This window comes from Primulina eburnea, chromosome 13 (genome assembly GCF_022965805.1).
Source record: "Primulina eburnea isolate SZY01 chromosome 13, ASM2296580v1, whole genome shotgun sequence".
Classification (NCBI taxonomy): domain Eukaryota; kingdom Viridiplantae; phylum Streptophyta; class Magnoliopsida; order Lamiales; family Gesneriaceae; genus Primulina; species Primulina eburnea.
The window spans coordinates 27,008,840-27,028,583 of record NC_133113.1 but is presented as its reverse complement, the minus strand read 5'-3'; the positions used below and the strand labels follow the sequence as shown (position 1 = coordinate 27,028,583).

The 19,744-nt window shown below is 35.3% G+C and overlaps 1 protein-coding gene across 1 annotated transcript in view; it reads right to left on the bottom strand.

Moving 5' to 3' along the window:
- LOC140810716 (protein CHROMATIN REMODELING 5-like) overlaps positions 1 to 14,396 on the bottom strand; it is a 45,523-nt gene extending 31,127 nt beyond the window's left edge. The window contains 27 exon segments of the mRNA XM_073168595.1: positions 844 to 1,074; positions 1,160 to 1,240; positions 1,477 to 1,659; positions 1,804 to 1,890; positions 2,036 to 2,155; positions 2,242 to 2,279; positions 2,282 to 2,483; positions 3,423 to 3,580; positions 3,583 to 3,634; positions 3,954 to 4,017; positions 4,109 to 4,233; positions 4,376 to 4,469; positions 4,761 to 4,828; positions 4,922 to 5,113; positions 6,234 to 6,368; positions 6,442 to 6,529; positions 6,637 to 6,730; positions 7,010 to 7,073; positions 7,704 to 7,755; positions 7,953 to 8,056; positions 8,172 to 8,231; positions 8,731 to 8,814; positions 10,028 to 10,252; positions 11,184 to 11,624; positions 13,026 to 13,093; positions 13,204 to 13,788; positions 14,301 to 14,396. Coding sequence (XP_073024696.1) covers positions 844 to 1,074; positions 1,160 to 1,240; positions 1,477 to 1,659; positions 1,804 to 1,890; positions 2,036 to 2,155; positions 2,242 to 2,279; positions 2,282 to 2,483; positions 3,423 to 3,580; positions 3,583 to 3,634; positions 3,954 to 4,017; positions 4,109 to 4,233; positions 4,376 to 4,469; positions 4,761 to 4,828; positions 4,922 to 5,113; positions 6,234 to 6,368; positions 6,442 to 6,529; positions 6,637 to 6,730; positions 7,010 to 7,073; positions 7,704 to 7,755; positions 7,953 to 8,056; positions 8,172 to 8,231; positions 8,731 to 8,814; positions 10,028 to 10,252; positions 11,184 to 11,624; positions 13,026 to 13,093; positions 13,204 to 13,723 — 3,630 coding nt within the window. The 5' untranslated portion in view covers positions 13,724 to 13,788; positions 14,301 to 14,396.
- Positions 14,397 to 19,744: the final 5,348 nt, after the last annotated feature.

The following is a 19,744-nucleotide window of genomic DNA, read 5'->3' as shown; positions in this document are numbered from 1 at the left end:
TCACAAGAATTGGGATGAATTGGCAGGATTGACAGTTTTTAAAACCTCCATGCAAAAATTCTGTGCATGTTCACTTGCATAGCAATTGATTAATAATTGTCCACTTTAGTAAATATTAAATTTAAATCTTCTAATATATCATCGTTCCTTAAAAAATTAGTTAAAACTACCGGAAAACTGATTCTATCAAGCTTGCCATGCGTAACTCCTGAATTATACAGAACAATCAATGAAATTAACAGGCTGAGTATAAATTATTTCTCAAGAGAAGAATGAATCAATTGAACCTCACAGTTGCTATGCAAGTGAACATCCACACACAACAAAAACATAATCCAAGCAGCGGGGAAGCGAACTCACATAACACAGGAGATCAACAAGACTAAATAAATATATCTCAAACAAAAGAATAGAGAACCAAAAAACATGATGGGTACGTAGATGAAACGGAGAGCTAGTTTAACAGTCGGAATATCCAATGGTTTTAACATAGTAACAAGTTTAATCATGCCAAATTAAGAAATTGGTCTCTCCTTGCCTCATTCATGGTAAGTGTCAATATTCAAATGTCAAGACAATTCTTACTCAAGGACAAGGGAATGGTGATTGAATCCACGAGGTGATGAGTCATTTCTCACTTGTGATATTTTAATAGCACAAGAAACCAGTTACTGAAAACAAGAGGTGGGATAAAGGTTTACTTGTTGGAAATATATAAAAGAACAAGAGTACCTGGAAAAATATAGGAAATAAAATTGTCATCCTTATTTATTTTTTAAACCACATAAGAAGTATCTTTATGTATAAAACCGTGTCTAGATGACTGAATGATGTTAGCTTTACCGCTCGAAAAAACCGGGTTGCATCTCTCTTGGGCAAGTTTCCATGAGACCAGCCCCTTACTTGAGCAGTAGCACCCTCAAGCACAGGAAGAGAATAACCAGAATCAGCTCTCCGACGTTTTGAAAGTCTATCCTGGGGCTCCACACCCTTGTTCCGTTTATTAATCCTTTCAGGTGGTATAGCCTCGGCATAGCTTTTAATATTTCGAGCTGCCCGTGGAGCTAAAGCATCCTAGAAGATAGATAGAACACCAAAAACTCATCATTGCAAAATAGTTAAAATAATGAACATGCATGCATCAGAGTAACTTGCATACTTCCGCTTGCGAGACAGCTTCAGGTTTTATCATGCGGCTCCAAAAGGTGCCATCATCTTCAGCACTACTGAAATTGGCTACCTACGTAAGGTAATCGGATAACACAGTAAATGAGAACAAAATTCAAAGATAAAATCAAATTTTGATTATTAGAAGAAGAAAAGACTTTGATTATTTGAAGTAAAGCAAGGCAGATAAATCAAGAATATTGAGACGCTCGCCTGATTTCAGTAATATAAAGTAATGGATGTAATAAAATACTTCAAAGGAATGTACGATAATCAAATGCTCAAAAGAAAAGTTCAAATAAACTTTGCCTTAAAAGCACTCAACAACTCGTGCCCTTCTCCTTCTTCAGTTGCTTTGTCTTCAACCTTCTCTGCTCTTTCAAGAATCTCATCAATATCCATACTCAGAAGTTTTTTCTTGCTTTCTTCGTCATTTTTGTCCTCCCTAAAAAGTTCCTCGGCCCCAAACCTCAGAATTGCAGAAAGCTCACTCTACACAACAAATAGTAAGGTAGGACCCCACAAACATAGATCAAATATACTCCATAGAAAGCAGTAGGGAAAAACCACAACACACGCCACACACAACTATAGCAATAGAAAGATCAACATGAGTGTTTCAGTTCACTATCGTACTTTATCAAACGAACTTCCTTTCTTCGACTCCTTTTTCTCCAGCCTACCTTCAGCATTCAGTTTTTGAATAACTAGGTGGTCCAGAACCTATATGTTAGAATAGTTAAAATTCAAGCAAGTAAAACAGCCATATTATGGCATTCATAATAGTAACCAAATTTCGAGAGTGCACACATCCAAAAAAAAAAGATTATGTATGACATCAAAGCAATAACTTCCACATAAAGCTTACCATCTTTTTCTTCACCCTCTCCAAGATATCTTCCTCAACACTCTTGCTTGTAACAAATCGGTAAATGTTCACCACTTCTTGTTGCCCAATTCCTATGAGCTCGGGCTCTCGGCTCATGGCCTTATCAACAAAACCAAAACTAAAATATTAATGCAAACAAACAACTCGTAGAATATATAGAGCAGGAGTGCAATAAACTCACAAACCTGCAAATCATTTTGTGGATTCCAATCAGAATCAAAATAATAACTGTGTCGGCTGTCGCAAGATTGATACCCAATCCACCGGCACGAGTGGAAAGAAGAAAACAGAAATCCTCGCTCCCAGGAGCATTAAAATGATCCATAGCCTGCTGACGCAACTCAGCCTTAGTACTACCATCAAGTCTTTGAAATTTGAATCCTTTGATTGATAAATATTCAGCTAGTAAATCCAACATCCTTACCATCTGTGATTAAAAAAAACATTAATTAATTTTATTGTACTGAGGCATGATTGATAGTCCAAACTACATAGGTAACAATCAGCCATCGCTGTACTAGAACTTTCGCAAGGTGGTGACAAGAATGACATCAAACATTCAAATCATAACTGCATCTCAACCTTAAAATTTACAACACGACACAACACACACTCACGCCCCATAAAAGAAGGCTATGGGAAATTATGGAAAATTTGTAAACATGATTGTAAGGGCTGGAAAACATCAACTTGATCCTCTTTAAGGCCAACCAAAATGTCCAACTCAATCAAATTTCACCTGCTTGAGCTCCAAGGCTATATCACATTAAATGATTGTGTGGAAGGTATAACTGGATAAAGAGGAGGGCCAAGAGAGTATCCCATGAGTCCATGAAGGAAATAGAATTCATTTATCCTCACAAGTAAAATTTCAAAATGCATTTCTAAGCATTTCACACACAACGTAACAGCTGTTGACTTGGTCGACACAATTGTCATATCAATTCATAGCGAACTGTTATATTCAAGGCAACACCATTTTCACAATCCTACAGCACCGAATATATATTTATCCCCAACAAAGGTATTAAAGATAAAATGAAAACTAAAAAAAATAGAACAGGAATACTTCAGAGCATATAGCAACAAGTTGCATCCAACTTTGGGTATATAATATGGGGATATATCTCTGATTGTGAGGCTCTAACTGCTTAATTAGGTACAGGCTCTCCACCATAAATGACATGATACAAGGAAGTTCAAAAAGAGTTTTAGATAAACAAGTTATTTTAAGCTAGTCTTCAATTTCAGCTGCAGCACAGTTCATCTTGTGTTCCAAAAATAAACACAAGTACTACAGGAAAAATATTGCAAAGATTAATAAAACAGCATTACGATATCAAGCTATATAACGATATCCACAAACCTGCGAAAATATCAAAACACGGTGACCTGTTTCATGCAACCTGTTGAGCAGCTTATCGAGAAGGAAGAGTTTCCTGCTGCTTAGAATTATTCGTTCCAGTTTAGAGCTTCCAAGAAAATTTGCATCCCCACCATAACCATGGTCTGCACTTTCAAACAAAATGGATGGTTGCAATATTTCTTCAGCTCCACTACAATATTTAAAAGCGAAACCTGCATGAATTTTGGGAATCAATATACAACTTGTCATAGTGGTCTTCAAATAAAAGATAAAAGAAGACTAAAAAGCATGTATTGACACGCTCCAATTAGTGATAATTTTTCATTGAAGAACCAATCAATTATTTTCCCAATCCCTGTCACAATGCATTCAAAGTGTTATAAATTGAGGCGTGTTGGTTAGCAAGGTACTGGCATAAAAATATACAACAACAAAACAAAAATATAACCAAACAACAAAGTAACTAAATCCATCAAGGTGCTTTAAAGAAAAAAAAATTCAACACTTTAACAAAACTATATGAACACCAACCTGATTCCCTCGGACTCCTTTATTCAAATCATGGAAGTTGCGTTCCAAAATCCATTTGTAGTACCTGAAAAAAAAAATCGTTGGCAACGGAAAAAATGGATGTTGTCATGGTAATCTTTCAAGCAAAGAAAAAATGCAGTTCAAAAGGGGCGTACTGTTTCTGCAGCGGGGACATCTCAACTCTAAGTATACGTTCAATCTTTGGAGGCAAAGATTTCTCTACATCTTTTATAACTCTTCTAAGAATGTGGGGTTTCAATTCCATGTGAAGATTAGCAAGCTATATAGTGTGAAAAAGAACACAAATTCACAATACAACGGCACTAAACAAACATACAGTGACACACCAAATACAAAATACAAAATAGAAGTAGACAAGTAGGAACCAAAAAAGACAAGGAAGAAACGAGAAAATCTCTTACCTCCATCTCGTTAAAAGAACTAAGATTCTTGTAATTCTGCACAAAGTCATCCTTCACCTTAAACTTGTCTGGATCAAGAAAGTGAAGCAAAGCCCTGAAATTTTAGATTAAACATGTACTCATAGACTTTAGTGTCGTATAAGAGAAATGGTGTCATTAAAACAAATCTGGCACAATGTACATTCAACGATCACCGTAAAATAAAATATAGATGAAAATAAATTAAGACTTTCAACTTTTTCCTCAAAAAAATCTGGCCAACCTTGTAAAAAGTTATTTTAAAAGAAAACACTTCAGGAGAGAATCAATTTCAAATTATGGGCACAATGAGTATCGAGGCATAATTATCATAGTTATATATTAACATCAATTCGTTAGTCATTACCACAGCTCTTCAACACTGTTTTGCAATGGGGTGCCAGTGATTAGCAACTTATTCTTCGTGCTGAATTCCTGTGAAAAAATCAAAGAATATTGTTAAAGCAAACTATTAAAGTTACAATATATGAGCCACAGCAGTAATTTTGAACAAGAAATTTGTCATACTGATAATGTTGTGTACAACAAAGCTTCGCTGTTCTTTAGCCTATGGGCTTCATCAACCATAAGATAGTTCCACTTGATTTTTGAGAGGACAGCTTTATCTTTCAATAAAACCTCATATGTAGTTAATAAGGTATCTAACTGCGTGACCCTGCCTGTTTTTTTATCATTGTAGAATTCATATTGCTGACACACCTGCAATTGCATGCAAGACCATTAAAATTAAATGACAATAAAAAATTAAAGAAAAAAAAGGGGATAATTTCACAGAAGAATCTAATCAGAGTTCTTTGAAGCTTCAGACCAATTTCCTTTCCAAATGGTTTGAAACGAACACAAGTACACACCCTAGTAGTGCAGGTCAAAACACTAAAGTATAATTGCATACTTACAGACTTTGTATATATCAAGAATATCCTAAGACATGATAAAGAAAATGTCACATGTGCAAATTTTTTCCAATAAAATTACCAAAAACAAAAATGCAGATCCATGATATCTAACATTTTAAGGGAAAATGACAATCGACCTTGCAGTTCAGTGAAGTGCAGCAGTCAGATTAGCATCCACAAAATAGCTGGTTCAAAACTTACCTCATACTACTATCAGAAAAAAAAAACCTCACCTCCTCTTAGACAACCCATAATTTCAAGAACTTATTTAAATAATTTTAATTTCAACAAGTTAAAAAAATCAGGTTAATTGGAGATGAAGATGCAACAATATTGTTACTGAATCATTCCTGAAGTCCATTAAGAATGTCCCGATCACGGATGTGATACCAATATATGATCAGATCATCAAAATTGGAGTCCACTTAGAGACATTAGAAACATCTTCAATGAACGATTGCTGAAGTTACCAAATCAAAACGCTCGCAAAGAATGTGTTTGTAAACCAGTAATGAAAAACTTAAAAGTACAAAATGGCAGAACAAGAAACATAAATATTAAAGATAGAACTTAAATTCAAAAAAAATGGTGAAGATTCCTGATCAAAACAGAACATGATCCATATTCTAATCTAAGTCAAAGAAATTCATGAGGATGTAAACAAAGCATGTCATTCTTCACGAATCCACTACGTTATTCCTTCACATGAAGAGTTATGTCAATTAAAAAACAATAATCAATTTAGAAACATATATAAAGGAAACCTCAAAAGCTCCAATTATCACAAGCATGCATGAATACAAAAAATGGTACAGATAAAACAGAGTCAACCATGCAACAGCGTCAACATATTATTGTTTAAGCATTGAATCCACTTCAAAATGAGTAAAATATATCTTGAAGAGAAAGAGAACTTCCCCAACCTCACGGCTAGCACGAGTTCCAACATAAATAATAACGTTCATTTCTGGCAACCACTTTTTAAATTCTTTTGCCCAATTCGATAATGTAGATAATGGAACAACAACAAGAAATGGGCCTGGAATTTGCTGAGAATTCTGCACAAACAATCAGGAAAGGATAGCATACATTTGAAAATTTTCAAATTTACTAGCATGATAAGTTAAGTACCTGCAAAAATCCAAGCATTGAAACTGACTGGACAGTTTTCCCAAGTCCCATTTCATCAGCCAATATTACATTTGTATCATTTCTCCAGCTGTGCTGCAAAAGAGACACTGATCAGCACAGTTTAAGAGAAATGCAAATGACAGAAACATGATAAGATAGCTGCAGCAAATAATCCAACTTGAACCAAGTTCGCACCTGTTAACTAAAAAGTTCAAACCCTCGAGCTGATAATCTCGAAGAGTTCCCCCTTTCAACCACTCAGGCTGCTCATCAAGCTTCCTAAGACTTCCTGAGAGAGTGAAGCAATCTTTATGATATAAAGTAAAATAGAAATTAAAAAATAAGATTAAGAATGATTACAATTCATTGTCAATACCAAGTAAGATGCAATACAAGAAAATAATATGACAAGGTGAGACATTCAGTCCTCTGAGAATTTTCACTTTTCATCTATATGATTCCAAGCTCATACCAAATCTGCTATTTTTGTTTAATACAACCAATCATTGATAACATCAACGTGTCTATCAGAGCAGAAATTTGAGAATGTACAAGTGTAGCCACAAACCTTTGCTTTTTTTCCGCTGGAAATCAACAGTCTTCCCTTGCACCATAATGACAACCTCGCGAGCCTGCTTCCATGAAAAGATCAGGATCTTGATAAACTACTTGCACACTCGGAACATCAATTCAATAGTTGAACAAATTCAATTGAAATATTCAATTCTTATATGGCATATAAATTGGCAAGGAAGACCTGCCCAACCATACAGAAGAACTTGAATCAAATTAAAACAAGTTACATAAAACTTGAGAGAAATATAATTCTATTTCTACAGAAGGATCAAGGATGTAAAAGAATCTGGGTATGAAAAACAAGAAAAAGTAACTTAAAAAGAAGATAGCCATAATTCGACTGATCACAGTTCTCGGAAACTAAATCAGAATTATAAATCCAAAAAATAATTGAACCGTTTTATTTTCTATCATAGACTGATCACTGATCCAATCAAATGAAGGACGCCTGGTTAGATAAGTACTTTAAAGCACAGTAACATAGATTATAAAACAAAATAAAGAATCTCACTACATGGACAAGACAAAATTCCATATAAGAAAAAATAAATGACTCTTTAAGACACGGTAGGTTCATTTTAAAAACTTGGCAAATTGTAAATTATTACAAAAACACAAAAGTAACCCATTTGATGCTGAAATATCATTAAAAATAATTCCCAAGAGAAGGTTTTACGAAGTCGTACCTTGTACTCATCAATAGCATCCTGGCCAAATGAAATATCAACATCTTTCTCCCTGCAATAAGACACAATGAATCACAACTTCGAGATCTCATTTGCCAAATGAACAACTATATAGCTAGCTTAAGATTAAAATAGTTGAAAATAGATTCTTCCACACCTAATAACAAACTTCATGCAGGGTAATACAGATCTCATCGTATTCCGAGAAGTCAAGCACATGGAGGCACATGTAAATTAAGTAGGAATTACCAAGTAGCTTCAGCATATGAGAGTCCACGCCACTTGACCAAATATTCTGGTACTACATTACCCAAACCGTCATTGGTGACCCTGGCAGCAATCACTCTCTCCACCTAAAGATGAAATTCAAAACCAAACACAAGAGGCTTGTAACAGGAAGGTAAGCAAAATAGAAAATTAATGGTGCATAAAAAAAACACCAAAAGATACAAGGGTGAAAAAAGCAACCTGACTGTTTAGTTTGATAATGTCCAGGTCCATTTCCTTGCTCACGTCATTTACCTCGATCTAGCCACATATAAAAGTGGGAGTTAAAGAATAACTAAGAAAGCTGGCTTAGGGTAAATGTCTTGTGCAGACAATAAACTAAGAAAGCTAACACGGGGTAAATGTCTTCTGCCTTTGTGAGGGCAGAGGAAAATGCACAGGTATACAACAGTGAAAATTTGCAAGTCCACGTCAACATAATATGATCGAAGGAACAATAACTTCTTGTAATCTTACAAAGAAGACCATGTTCATAATATTTAGCAGTAATCAGAATCACAACAAAGGATTTTAAGATTCATAATCACTTTGAAAGAAAGGATCAAGTATATTCTCCCAACTTCAGACAAGCTTTCCATCTAAATATATTGTCATCTGTGTAAAATGTTTACTCATCAAAGGTTATGCCCCCAAACAAATACAAGAGAATGCTTTTACCAGAAAATATTCACGTACTTTTTTGTGTTACCATGACAGCAAATTAATTTCAAAATTGGCACAAAGATAATCATCACATTACCTCCTCACGGGATAACATCTTTCGATACTTGATTTCCTCCGTCATTTTTTTGGTGTAATTCAAAACCTTCTTAAAACCACTGAGCTGAAAAATACCAACATATTAAGCATCCTTGGGACATCATAGAAAGATGACCAAGAAAATATAAACACCACCTGAATGCACATGATTGGCATAATGCCGCCCAAATAGATTTCTGGCACATTACACATCAAACACATAAAGTGGGTGCAATGCATCCTAATAGTGGATTTTTTTGCCTTAAGAAAGTCATGTATTTATATAAATTCATGTCATTGAATTAAATGAAAAAAATAAGTAAATTTGAATATTCAATCATATTGTCTGAAAACAAAATAAAATTAAATCGAAATTAATAAAAAAAATATTCTTAAACTAATCCTAATCATTGAGTACAACCATGTAATAACATTGATTTCAACTAATAATTTTAATTGATTTCATTTTCTTATTTGTCTGATTATAAGGTTAATAAATTGTGTGCATGCATGTGTGATCGAATATATTGTTTCATTAAATAATAAAAATTACAGCTGAATTCAACTAAATTATCTCAGTAAAGATATTTGAGTTTAAATCAACAAATCATAAATTTACATACATTCGTTCATTTTAGCCCTGATAATTTTTTATGCACCTTGAATTCGCTATGCTCTCTTTCTATTACAAAGATTTTATAATATTTTGTCCACACAAATTTATAAAATGTCAATCCAAAAATCAAAAAAGCTCGTACAAGACGATGTACAAGACACCATCTATTGATGTGTATTAGTTGATCAACTGTTCATTTTTATTTGTTTGTGTAGTCTATTGAACCAGATATTAACACAAAAAAAGATACAGTCTAACAATTATTTTTTTTTTGATAAGAAACTATCAGTCTAACAATTAAACTAATAAGTTGAAGCAAGATTATAACAATACTTATTTAATAATCAAATATTATCAAGAAATAAATTATATACTAAGGTTTATATTAAGTTTGTTTGGTTTTAAGAAATTTAAATAAATGCAATAATATTTTACAATAAAAAATCCACTTTCAGGACGCAATGTGCCAAATTTGTTGTTTAGCGGTGGGGGGTGCAACGTCCCAAAAATATAAGTTTATGGTGCATGGTGCCAAAGGTGTACGTTCAAGCGTTGCAAATATGCTAATTACCCAATGACAATGTTTTTCAATTTATGAATATGTTTTGCAAGTAGTTGTTCACATTAACACTCGCTACCAGAGTTATATGTTACTTTAGCAGCTGGTGTTTAAAATACTTACATTCTGCAGTTCAGAAAGTGGTTTCCATTGACAATGTAAATGAGACTGGCCTTTCCATTTTATTAAAAACTCAATCTCATTCCAATCTGGTTCTGAGTCAAAAAAATAGCTCAAAACGACAGGCTCGGTTGAGTTATTACTTCTCAAAGCTTCTTCAGCCATACCCGTTGGTTGATGCCACAATACCTTCTCGATTGCATCACCGGCATCTTCTTCAATCTCGTCCTTCACAAAAAATTTGTGATCAACACGACAGCAGGGGAAACTTGATCAAATTAAGTTCACAATAGTAACACATCCATGACTCTTAACAAATCTAAAACAAAGGAAAAGAAGACAAAAGTAAAGGAAAGCGGCAATGAAGATACAAGTCAGATGATTTCCTCACTCTCTACAACAGAAATATTTTTACTAACCACATCATTTATTTTGATCATTGCATTCCAAAAAAGTGCTTCAAATAAATCATGCAACAATGACTGATTTCACCATTACATGTTTGTGAAAGTCGCAAATCTATCTGCTACAACATTCTATCAATCGTCCATTTCATTAATAACAGCCAGGTGAAGATTTCCTTTTGTAAAGGAAAGACGACAAACAGCAAAGCCATTCAACATAGTATGTTCCACAAGCCAAAAAAATGTCACTCAGAAGATAACACAAAAATTAATGGATCAAAAAAAGGACAGTTCAACAAAGTAAAGTTCAAAAACATTGCGAAGAAATACCCAAACAGAAAATAAATAAATAAATAAACCATTGTATAATGAGACTCACTCAAGTATATTCTTTTAGATTCTACAGTATAATGGAAAAGAAAGAAAATTCTAAAGAAGCGGAAAAACATTAGCCGAATCCATTAGGATTCAGGATTCCACATACACTGAGACCAATTTAGAACAGCTTATATTCCTTCTACTGATGGAACAATGTCAAAGGAAAATACCAAAACCACAGATCCATCAACCGTATAAATTACTAATCAAGATCCACAAAAAAATGGTATGACTAAGTAAGCCTATCTAAAATTGATCATGCAACTTACGGTCTTTAAATTTAGAAAGCCGGGTTAAATACTTAATTACAAAATAATGCTCTTTAACAAATGAAAAATGGATACAAAGGTAATAATAGATTACAATCATTAGCACACCTTATGTGTCCTCATATTTTTCCCTTCATCAACATCTTCACTTTCATCACTCTCAACATATGATACTTTCCGCACTGAACGACCTGAAGTTTGTAGTTCATTGTTACGGACAGAAGCTTTAATCGACTCATACCGACCTCCATTCTTCCTGCGAGCAGTAGGATCTCTCCTTGCATTTCTAAAACCACCATCACTATAATATTCTGAGTTCTCAGCAGAAGATTCCTTTTCATCTTCCTCAATAGAAGTTCTGCCTATCTTTCGACGAGCGGATGGTGCAAGTGATCTTTCCCTGGTGGACTTCGAAGTTTGGCCGCTCTTTGCTGAATTGGCCCTACTTTTCTTTATGTAGATGTCATCTTCATCAGAGATATCCAAATCATCATCCGTGACATTATCTTCTTCATCAGATTCTTCAGCATCCCAATCTTCATCTCTATCCTGGACATATAGGTAAGAGAAGTACCTAAGATCACATCATACCTAGTCAAACAGAGAACATCCTCACACTCATACAGAAATTATTTTTTTCAAAGGAACATGCTGCAGAGTTGAACACATATGAATGAGCTATTACCAAACATAAAAAAAAAACGTAGAGTTGTACCATATGCTCCATCAATATCACTATAAAACACAGAAAACTAACAGATCAACTCAGAGGAAAATTACATTAACTTCTTATTTAAAAAAAAAAACACAACTCGTTTTTTATGAAAACGTAGAGCCGCATATTAACACAAAGAAACAAAACTTGGCATTTGTGAACACTAAAATAAGAAGTGTAATCTACTCAAACAATGTCTTCTCAAGACGGAAGACAACTCACAGCCACTTTTCAGTCCCGACGACTTACTGTGATGCCGATTCATATACACATGTACTAAGCACATATGTAGTCAAACTCATATACAAATATACCACTATCATAATAATTAGGTGGAACAATGGTGTTATTTTGTTATTATACAAAGTATCGATTTCCTCACACCCATATAGCATACTCATTAGGTTTCCTACATGCATCTAAGCTCTTATATTAAGTGAAACAAAATAAATTACACTGATAAGCAGAGAAGAAAAGCATCAGTACAAGAAAAATAAGAAAAACACAATGACATAACTTAATTATACCAATAGTATGTACACTACAACAATCTTACAAACCAAATTTAATAAACTTTCATCATTCATCCTACAAAAAAATTTTGAAGTGGTGTTGAAATAGCAAATTCAGATGTGTCTCTTAACAAGTTAAAAAATATTCCAACCATCCCTAGGTTTATTCTTACGATGTCAATTTTCACGCATCTAAGTATGCACCACAGTTCCATTCTAGCTACTCTATACATTCTCCTTTAATGATAAATGTTCCTCACACCAACAAGGTCACCAATTCAGTAGGGGAACGGGAAAAGAGAAGAAATAGCACAATGCCTTCAGATTAAAAAAATCAATATTTCATGCATCCTTCTTAAAAAATTATTACTACCTTATGTCCTCTATACAAGACAAGTGATACTTTTAATACGGAGACCCAGAGCAACTTTTGCAGACTATAATTTTAAGTTTCGGAAGGATAAATAACTTTGTTTAAAAGTGACTAATAAAAAGCAACATAAATGCCACAAGAATCTACAATGAATGGCCACAGTATCACAAGCACGAGGAGAAGCCAATATAACTTTTCTTTTAATCACAGCTTACAGACTGCCACCAAGTTATACAATAATTCCAGGAATGTGTAAAACATTGATCTAACTCACTCAACCCTGCAATTAAGCCACAAAAATTGTAATTATAGCAAGTATGCATAGGATACATCAGTGAATTATAGATAACCTTGGTTCCCCAGTGCTCGTCAGCAGCCCCAAAATCAGGATCAAAGTCAGCATCATCAGGATCATCTCCTGCATGAAGAAATGACAATGATCATGTCTACTAGCCAAATAGCAGTCTTTTGCCACCAGTCGAAACATAGCATTATCAAAACATATTCAAGAGCGGAAAAAACAATGACCATCTTTGTCATCATCGTCGCCAGCATCTTCGAAGTCAGCATCATCATGACCGTACCTGTTAGCCTTCAACAATTTTGATTTCCCAATGATACCACTCAAAGCAACAGGACAAGGTGGCATTCTCAAACTAAACCCACTTGATTGGTTCATAGTTCTGCGATGATTTGGCATATCACTGTGATAATCTCCATCCTGCTCATAGTATTCATCAGAAAACATCTCATCTGCAGGAACAATTTGATGTCCCTTATTTTCAGACTCCTCCCCAGACTGTGACACAGTGGGCTGGAAATCCTTCCAAAAACTCGAACCCCACTTCCCACCCACAGTCATTCTCCTCATAGGTGACTGTGCATTTCCTACTCTCAAATTTTTGTCATCATCTTCTCCATTATCATGACTTGGTGTAGATTTTGGTAGTTCCTCAATGTTTGTGGCTACATTATCTTGTATTCTATTGCTATTAACAGTTAGCTGCTGTGAATGGTTTTTATCTTTCAATTCAATCTGTTCTATCATTTCACCTGGAAAATCCCTATAAAATGCCACGCCCTTTCCTTCACATGGAACCGTTGGCAGAGTACCTAAAAATTCGATTGCAGAATATCACCAGCTAATTAAAAGCAAGGAAAGCTTATTAACTTCTTCAGAAAACTATGATAAACAGCGGGCACTACAGCATTTACCGATGCGGATGAATCAAAGCAGAAATTCAATTCGAATGTTTAGGGAAAGTTGTGTTCGTTATTTGAATTGGATCGATTGTAAGAATGTCCCACGTAATTGGTATCCAAATTAACAAATAAATTCAAGGTGAAACACATGGATCGGCCACTTAACACTTGGAATCCGTCGAAATTACGTATAGAAGGCCACGACCCAAACAGATTCAGAAAAACCCTAAAATCCACAACAAAGCAAACCCTAATTCGAACTGAAACTCGTCTCGGTGGAAACAGAGGAACTGGTTGTTCAATTTCTTCCCGGAAAACTAACCTTCACAGTTAGCACAGGCGACAAAAAAGAAGGGTGGGGGGAAATTCAAGCAATCCGGTGAAGGGTATTTCGGTAAATCCAGCGGCGCGCGACGGCTTACACTCGTGCGCAAACTGGGAGAGTGATTACGGGTAATAACAGTACATCCGGCGGCGGGAAACAAAGATTTTCAAAACGGTACAGGTTTTTCCTGAGGGTTTATTTCATCCTACCCGCGTACGTGTTTTAAGGGGCAAATGGCATTCCGACCTGAAAATCTTAATTACCCAAAACCCCTCGTGAAAAATTAATTGGTTAAATATACCCTTCGACTTTTAATACTTTGACTCACGTGTGATTACACGCCATTATCATATTATGGTTTTTCTTACACATTACTTTTACTTAATTGTCGTCCACCTTTAAAATAAATTGTCCGTATTCTTCTTCTTTACCACCACAAAACCGATTATTTGGGTGGATCGAGGTGTCAGGGGCGGATCTAGGATTTTGGCATTAGAGGGCCACTTAGTTTATTTTGCGACGGTTTTCTCAAAAACTGTCGCTATATGGCGACGGTTTTTGTCAAACCGTCGCTAATCCGTCGCTAAAAAATTTTTTAAAATTTTTTGGGGGGCCGTGACCGCCATATAGCGACGGTTGTTGATAAAACCGTCGCGGATTTTGCGACGGTTCGTCGCTAAAATTTTTTTTTAAATTTTTTGGGAGGGCCGTGGCTCCCGTTCGCCCTACACTAAATCCGCCCCTGCGAGGTGTATTAATCGCGATTTTGTTGTCGATTTTATTTAAGATATGTGACGTCTTCTCGAGTTATTCAATCGTATATGATCTATGTCGTCTTCGTCTACCGGTACGACTTCATTAAAAGTATGAGGCCCAAACTAATCTGCTTCACCATTTCCAGCGTCTATTTCTTAGCCACAGCCAATCTATGCGTTGTCTTCATCTCATTGTGGACTCCATGTATAACTTCTCACGTCTTTCTTTGTCTTGCTTATCATTATTTTCTCACATTCTCCTTCGATTTGATCATCTCTTCCATTATCCTTCTCATGTCTTCCTTTGTCTCTTCCATTTTTTACTCGCGTCTTCGATTCCTTTGTCTCTTCGTATTTCTCTTACGTTACATTACCACGGTTAAGTATCATAATAGTGAAGTTGGCAGATTAACACATGATAAAATTTTATCTTTATTTCATATTTTCATTAAAAAATTATATATCTTTCTTATTCCATTATTTCAGAACCATGGAAAACAATAGTACAAAGAAGTACAAGTGTACAACCAACAATATTTTGTAAGAGTAATGTAACTCATAATTTGCTAACCTTCGCTGCTTCCCGTAGCGTCCTCCGCTTTGTGTTTCGCAGCCTCGCCAATTTCTTTCGTTGCTTGCTTCGTCTCCTCGTACTTTCCATTCAAGTGACCCATAGCTCTTCTAGCAGTGTCGGCTATCGAATCTTCTAAATTTTATGGACTTCTTCTTTTTATGTGTATCTAAGAAATGTTAGAGTAGGTGTCCGGCAAGCCAACTTATGGCTTGGGGTTTATTGACTCTAATGTAAAACAATCTTTATTTTAATATTATTTTACGATTTTATTCGATTATGGCATTATACTTTATCTGTATACACATGCAAGCTGCATAGATAAAGTCCTTGAATATACAATAGGTATCATGAGGTCTGCGTCCCAGCGTAAGATCATGAAACTCATTAGGAAGTGTACCGTATATTCTAAACAGGTTCCTAGTCGAATCAGCCGCCTAAAACAAGGATAAAAGTCGCTCGAGCTCGAGACTAGCATCTGTGATGTAAACGTCATGTTTCATTGGCAATGGCATGGAGATGTCCATTCACACAGATGGGTGATCATATGATGATGCACTGAGCAACCCTCCCTCGGACTATCCAAGTGGTTCTCACTTATCGAGTGGAATAGTCCGCAGTTATGGTTGTACACCATTAGTCCTTTAACCCGGGACAATGTAGGGGCTATACGTACTAGCATGCACTTTGATCCGTTTACCGACTCCATTGAGGGTCATCAGGTGGCGAGGTTGGGTGTAGTTTCGAAATACGTAGGAGCAAATGCATTGTAGTCGGAGATTCACCGTTCGCCTACGGGAGAAGATATCCTATGTGATCTGATGAGTTAATAGTGCAAGGAGTCTCTAGCCAGAGCAAGAAATGTGCTTTAGAGAAAGGTGTTTTCCTAGTTGCATGTACCATGTCACTATTAATACTCAAAGATAAATCGCATCGTTATCGAATTCATATGCAACTCTCGATATACCAATGGTTGCAGATTTGATCGGGATATATGTGTTGAAGGGACCGTACTGTACGCGAATCATGACTAAAGGTTCTTGCAGGCACTATCAGTGATACCTAGGGGATCATGGGACGATGCAACTAGACGCTCTTACCATGATCCGATGGGTGCAATCAGAAATGAGTTCTGACATTCTTGATCAAGGAGTTGATGAAAAGAATGGGGTTAACTAGGGTAAACCCGAATAAGAATAAATGTTATTCTGAATCACATGGAGATGTGAACCCACGGCTAGCTGTATCCCTGAACCATTGAGGGTCACACAAGTATCGGATTCTGTGTTCCCGTTGAGATAGTCGAATTTCAAGGAGTTGGAATTTGGCGACTATAGTTTGATGGAGATCAAACATAAAGCTTATAAAAGAGTTTATGAGCTGATTCCATAGGATGGAAGAAGTGGAAGTTAGCATTATTGCTAAATAAGGAAGGAGAGTGAAACTGCCTGTTTTGTGAAGGAGTTCACTAAAACTGGCAGCTGCCAAATATGGTAACTGCCATATATGGTAAGTTCTAAATTTGGCAAATGAAAATTTTGATATTCGAAATTTTCGATTTTCATTATATGAACAAGATTTGTATCCTTGACACATCGGCGCTCTCGAATCGTCGATCGGGGTTATAATGAGTTCGAAATTATTTATTTAGTGAATTGAGAATTTACTAATTAAATGATTGTGCTAGCAGTGGTGACTACTAACATGCACAAATTCTCATATATGTTCTAGAGGAGTCTAGAATTAAATTAACCAATGAGTTAATTTATTAATTAAATAATGGTAATTTAATTTAATTAATATACATGTATATATTTTATATGGTGATATAAAATATGTGTATATAATATTATTATATCATGTATTATTAAAGGTTAATAAATACATTATATATTAATTATATGAGAGTTTAAATATAATGAAATTAATAGAGTCTTTGTGGGAGAGGGACTCCTAATTAGATTAGGAGTTTTACTCTATAAATACAAAATTAGGGCTCATGTTTGATGATGAATTTTTGCACACAAAGCAAACAAAATTCTCTTCCCTTGATAAAAGACTCTCGGCCATATTGAGTCAAAAATCAAATTGAGTCTTGTGATTTATTTTTGATTAATGACTTAATTATCTTGGTTAATGATTGATTAAGAATCAATTATTAAAATTCATGATGATGGATCATGGAACTCTCGGCCAAGAAAGAAAATTTTGGTGAAAATTTTGGCCACTTTTTATCTTCTACCGCGACGCCGCTTCGTATCCGGATTTTAGAAATTCGGAGATTACAGTCTCAACGCACAAATCGTTTGTGATTTCTAGTGCAATCCAAGCGAAGAACATAGTTTCTGATCGTGGACTCAATTAGACGATCCAAGGAGAAGAGCCGTTCGTAGGGATTTACAAGAAGGACTATCTTCATATAAAAATCGGAATAGTTTGGAGTCCAAGCGTTTAGAACGCAAAGGTATAAATTCTAAACACCCTATGAATTATTTGAACACACGACGTCCAAGAACAAAATTTTTAAACTTCCGCTGCGTCTTGAGTGCGAGAATACGATGTCCCAACAAGAAATGCATTGAAGAAGTTGAAGTCTTTTATTTTATGGACTTTCAACAGCAATAGAAGAAGTCTTCGTTTCGCCAAATTTTGTAGACGGATCATTTTCTTTCTTTCTTTGACAAAATTCTAGATTGATCATCTGACATTGAAAAAGTTGAAGAGCCAACTAAACGACCTTTTGTTATTTTATATCAAGGGTATAAACATTATTTGATAATTAAATATATTTTTAATTGTGTTTGGGGCATGTGAACTAAAGTTTTAAAATTTCAAGAAAATATTAGCCTATTAATTTTTCACATGAGGTTTTGTGAAAATTAAAATTTTTACGAGGAGACCAGATGCCATTAACAAGTGTTTTAGGACTTGTTTTTAGAAAGAGAGAGGAAGTTTGGTTCTCTAAGGTTATTTTTGCTCATTTGAACATGATTTCATTTCCTTTTGAGGTAAAAATGGGCAGGGCAGACTCTGATCGATGTTGTACGGGACTCGAAAGAGTTGCGGATGAGTTGAGATCAACACGCTTTTACATCGAGGGAAACATAAAATGTCTTATATTCCGACGATTTGTTCTCCTCAGATAAAATTTCCCCTCTGCTGCCATGATGTTTTTAGATTATGTGTTCAACAAGCCAACTTGTGGCTTGGGTTTTATTGACAATCTTTATTTTAATAATATGTTACAATGTCATTCAATTATGACATTATATTTTATCTGTATACACATGCAAGCTACATAGATAAATTCATTGAATATACAAAAGGTACAATGAGGTCTGCCTCACAACGTAAGATCATGAAACTCATTAGGAAGTGTGCCGTATATTTTAAACAGGTTCCTAGACGAATCGGTTGTCCAAAACAAGGATAATGGTCGCTTGACCTCGAAACTAGCATATGTTATGTAAACGTCATGTTTCATTGGCAAGGACATGGAGATGTTCATTGACACAGATAGGTGATCATATGATGATGCATTGAACAACTCTCCCTCAGACTATCTAAGTGGTTCTCAGTTATCAAGTAGAATAGTCTGCGGTTATAGTTGTAAAACATTAGTCCTTTGACCCGGGACAATGTAGGGACTATACGTACTAGCATGCACTTTGATCCGTTTACCGACTCCATTGAGGGTCATCATGTGGCGAGGTCGGGTGTAGTTTCAAAATATGTAGAAGTAAATGTATTGTCAGTCGGGGATTCACCATTTGCCTACGGGTGAAGATATCCTATGTGATATGATAAGTTAATAGTGCAAGAAGTCTCTGTCCAGAGCAACAAATGTGTTTTAGGGAAAAATGCTTTCCTAGTTGCACATATCATTCCACTGTTAGTACTCAAAGATAAATCGCATCGTTATCGAATTCATATGCAATTCTCGATATACCAATGGTTGCAGATTCGATCGGGAAATGACCATATTATACGATAACCATGATTAAAGATTCTTGCAGACACTATCAGTGATACCTAGGGGATAAGATTGCAGATTCGATCGAGACATATGTGTTGAAAGGACCATATTGTAGATAATCATGACTAAAGGTTCTTGTAAACACTATCAGTGATACCTAGGGGATCATGGGGTGATGCTACTAGACGCTCTTACCATGATCATATTGGTGCAATCAGAATCTAGCATTCTATACGCAA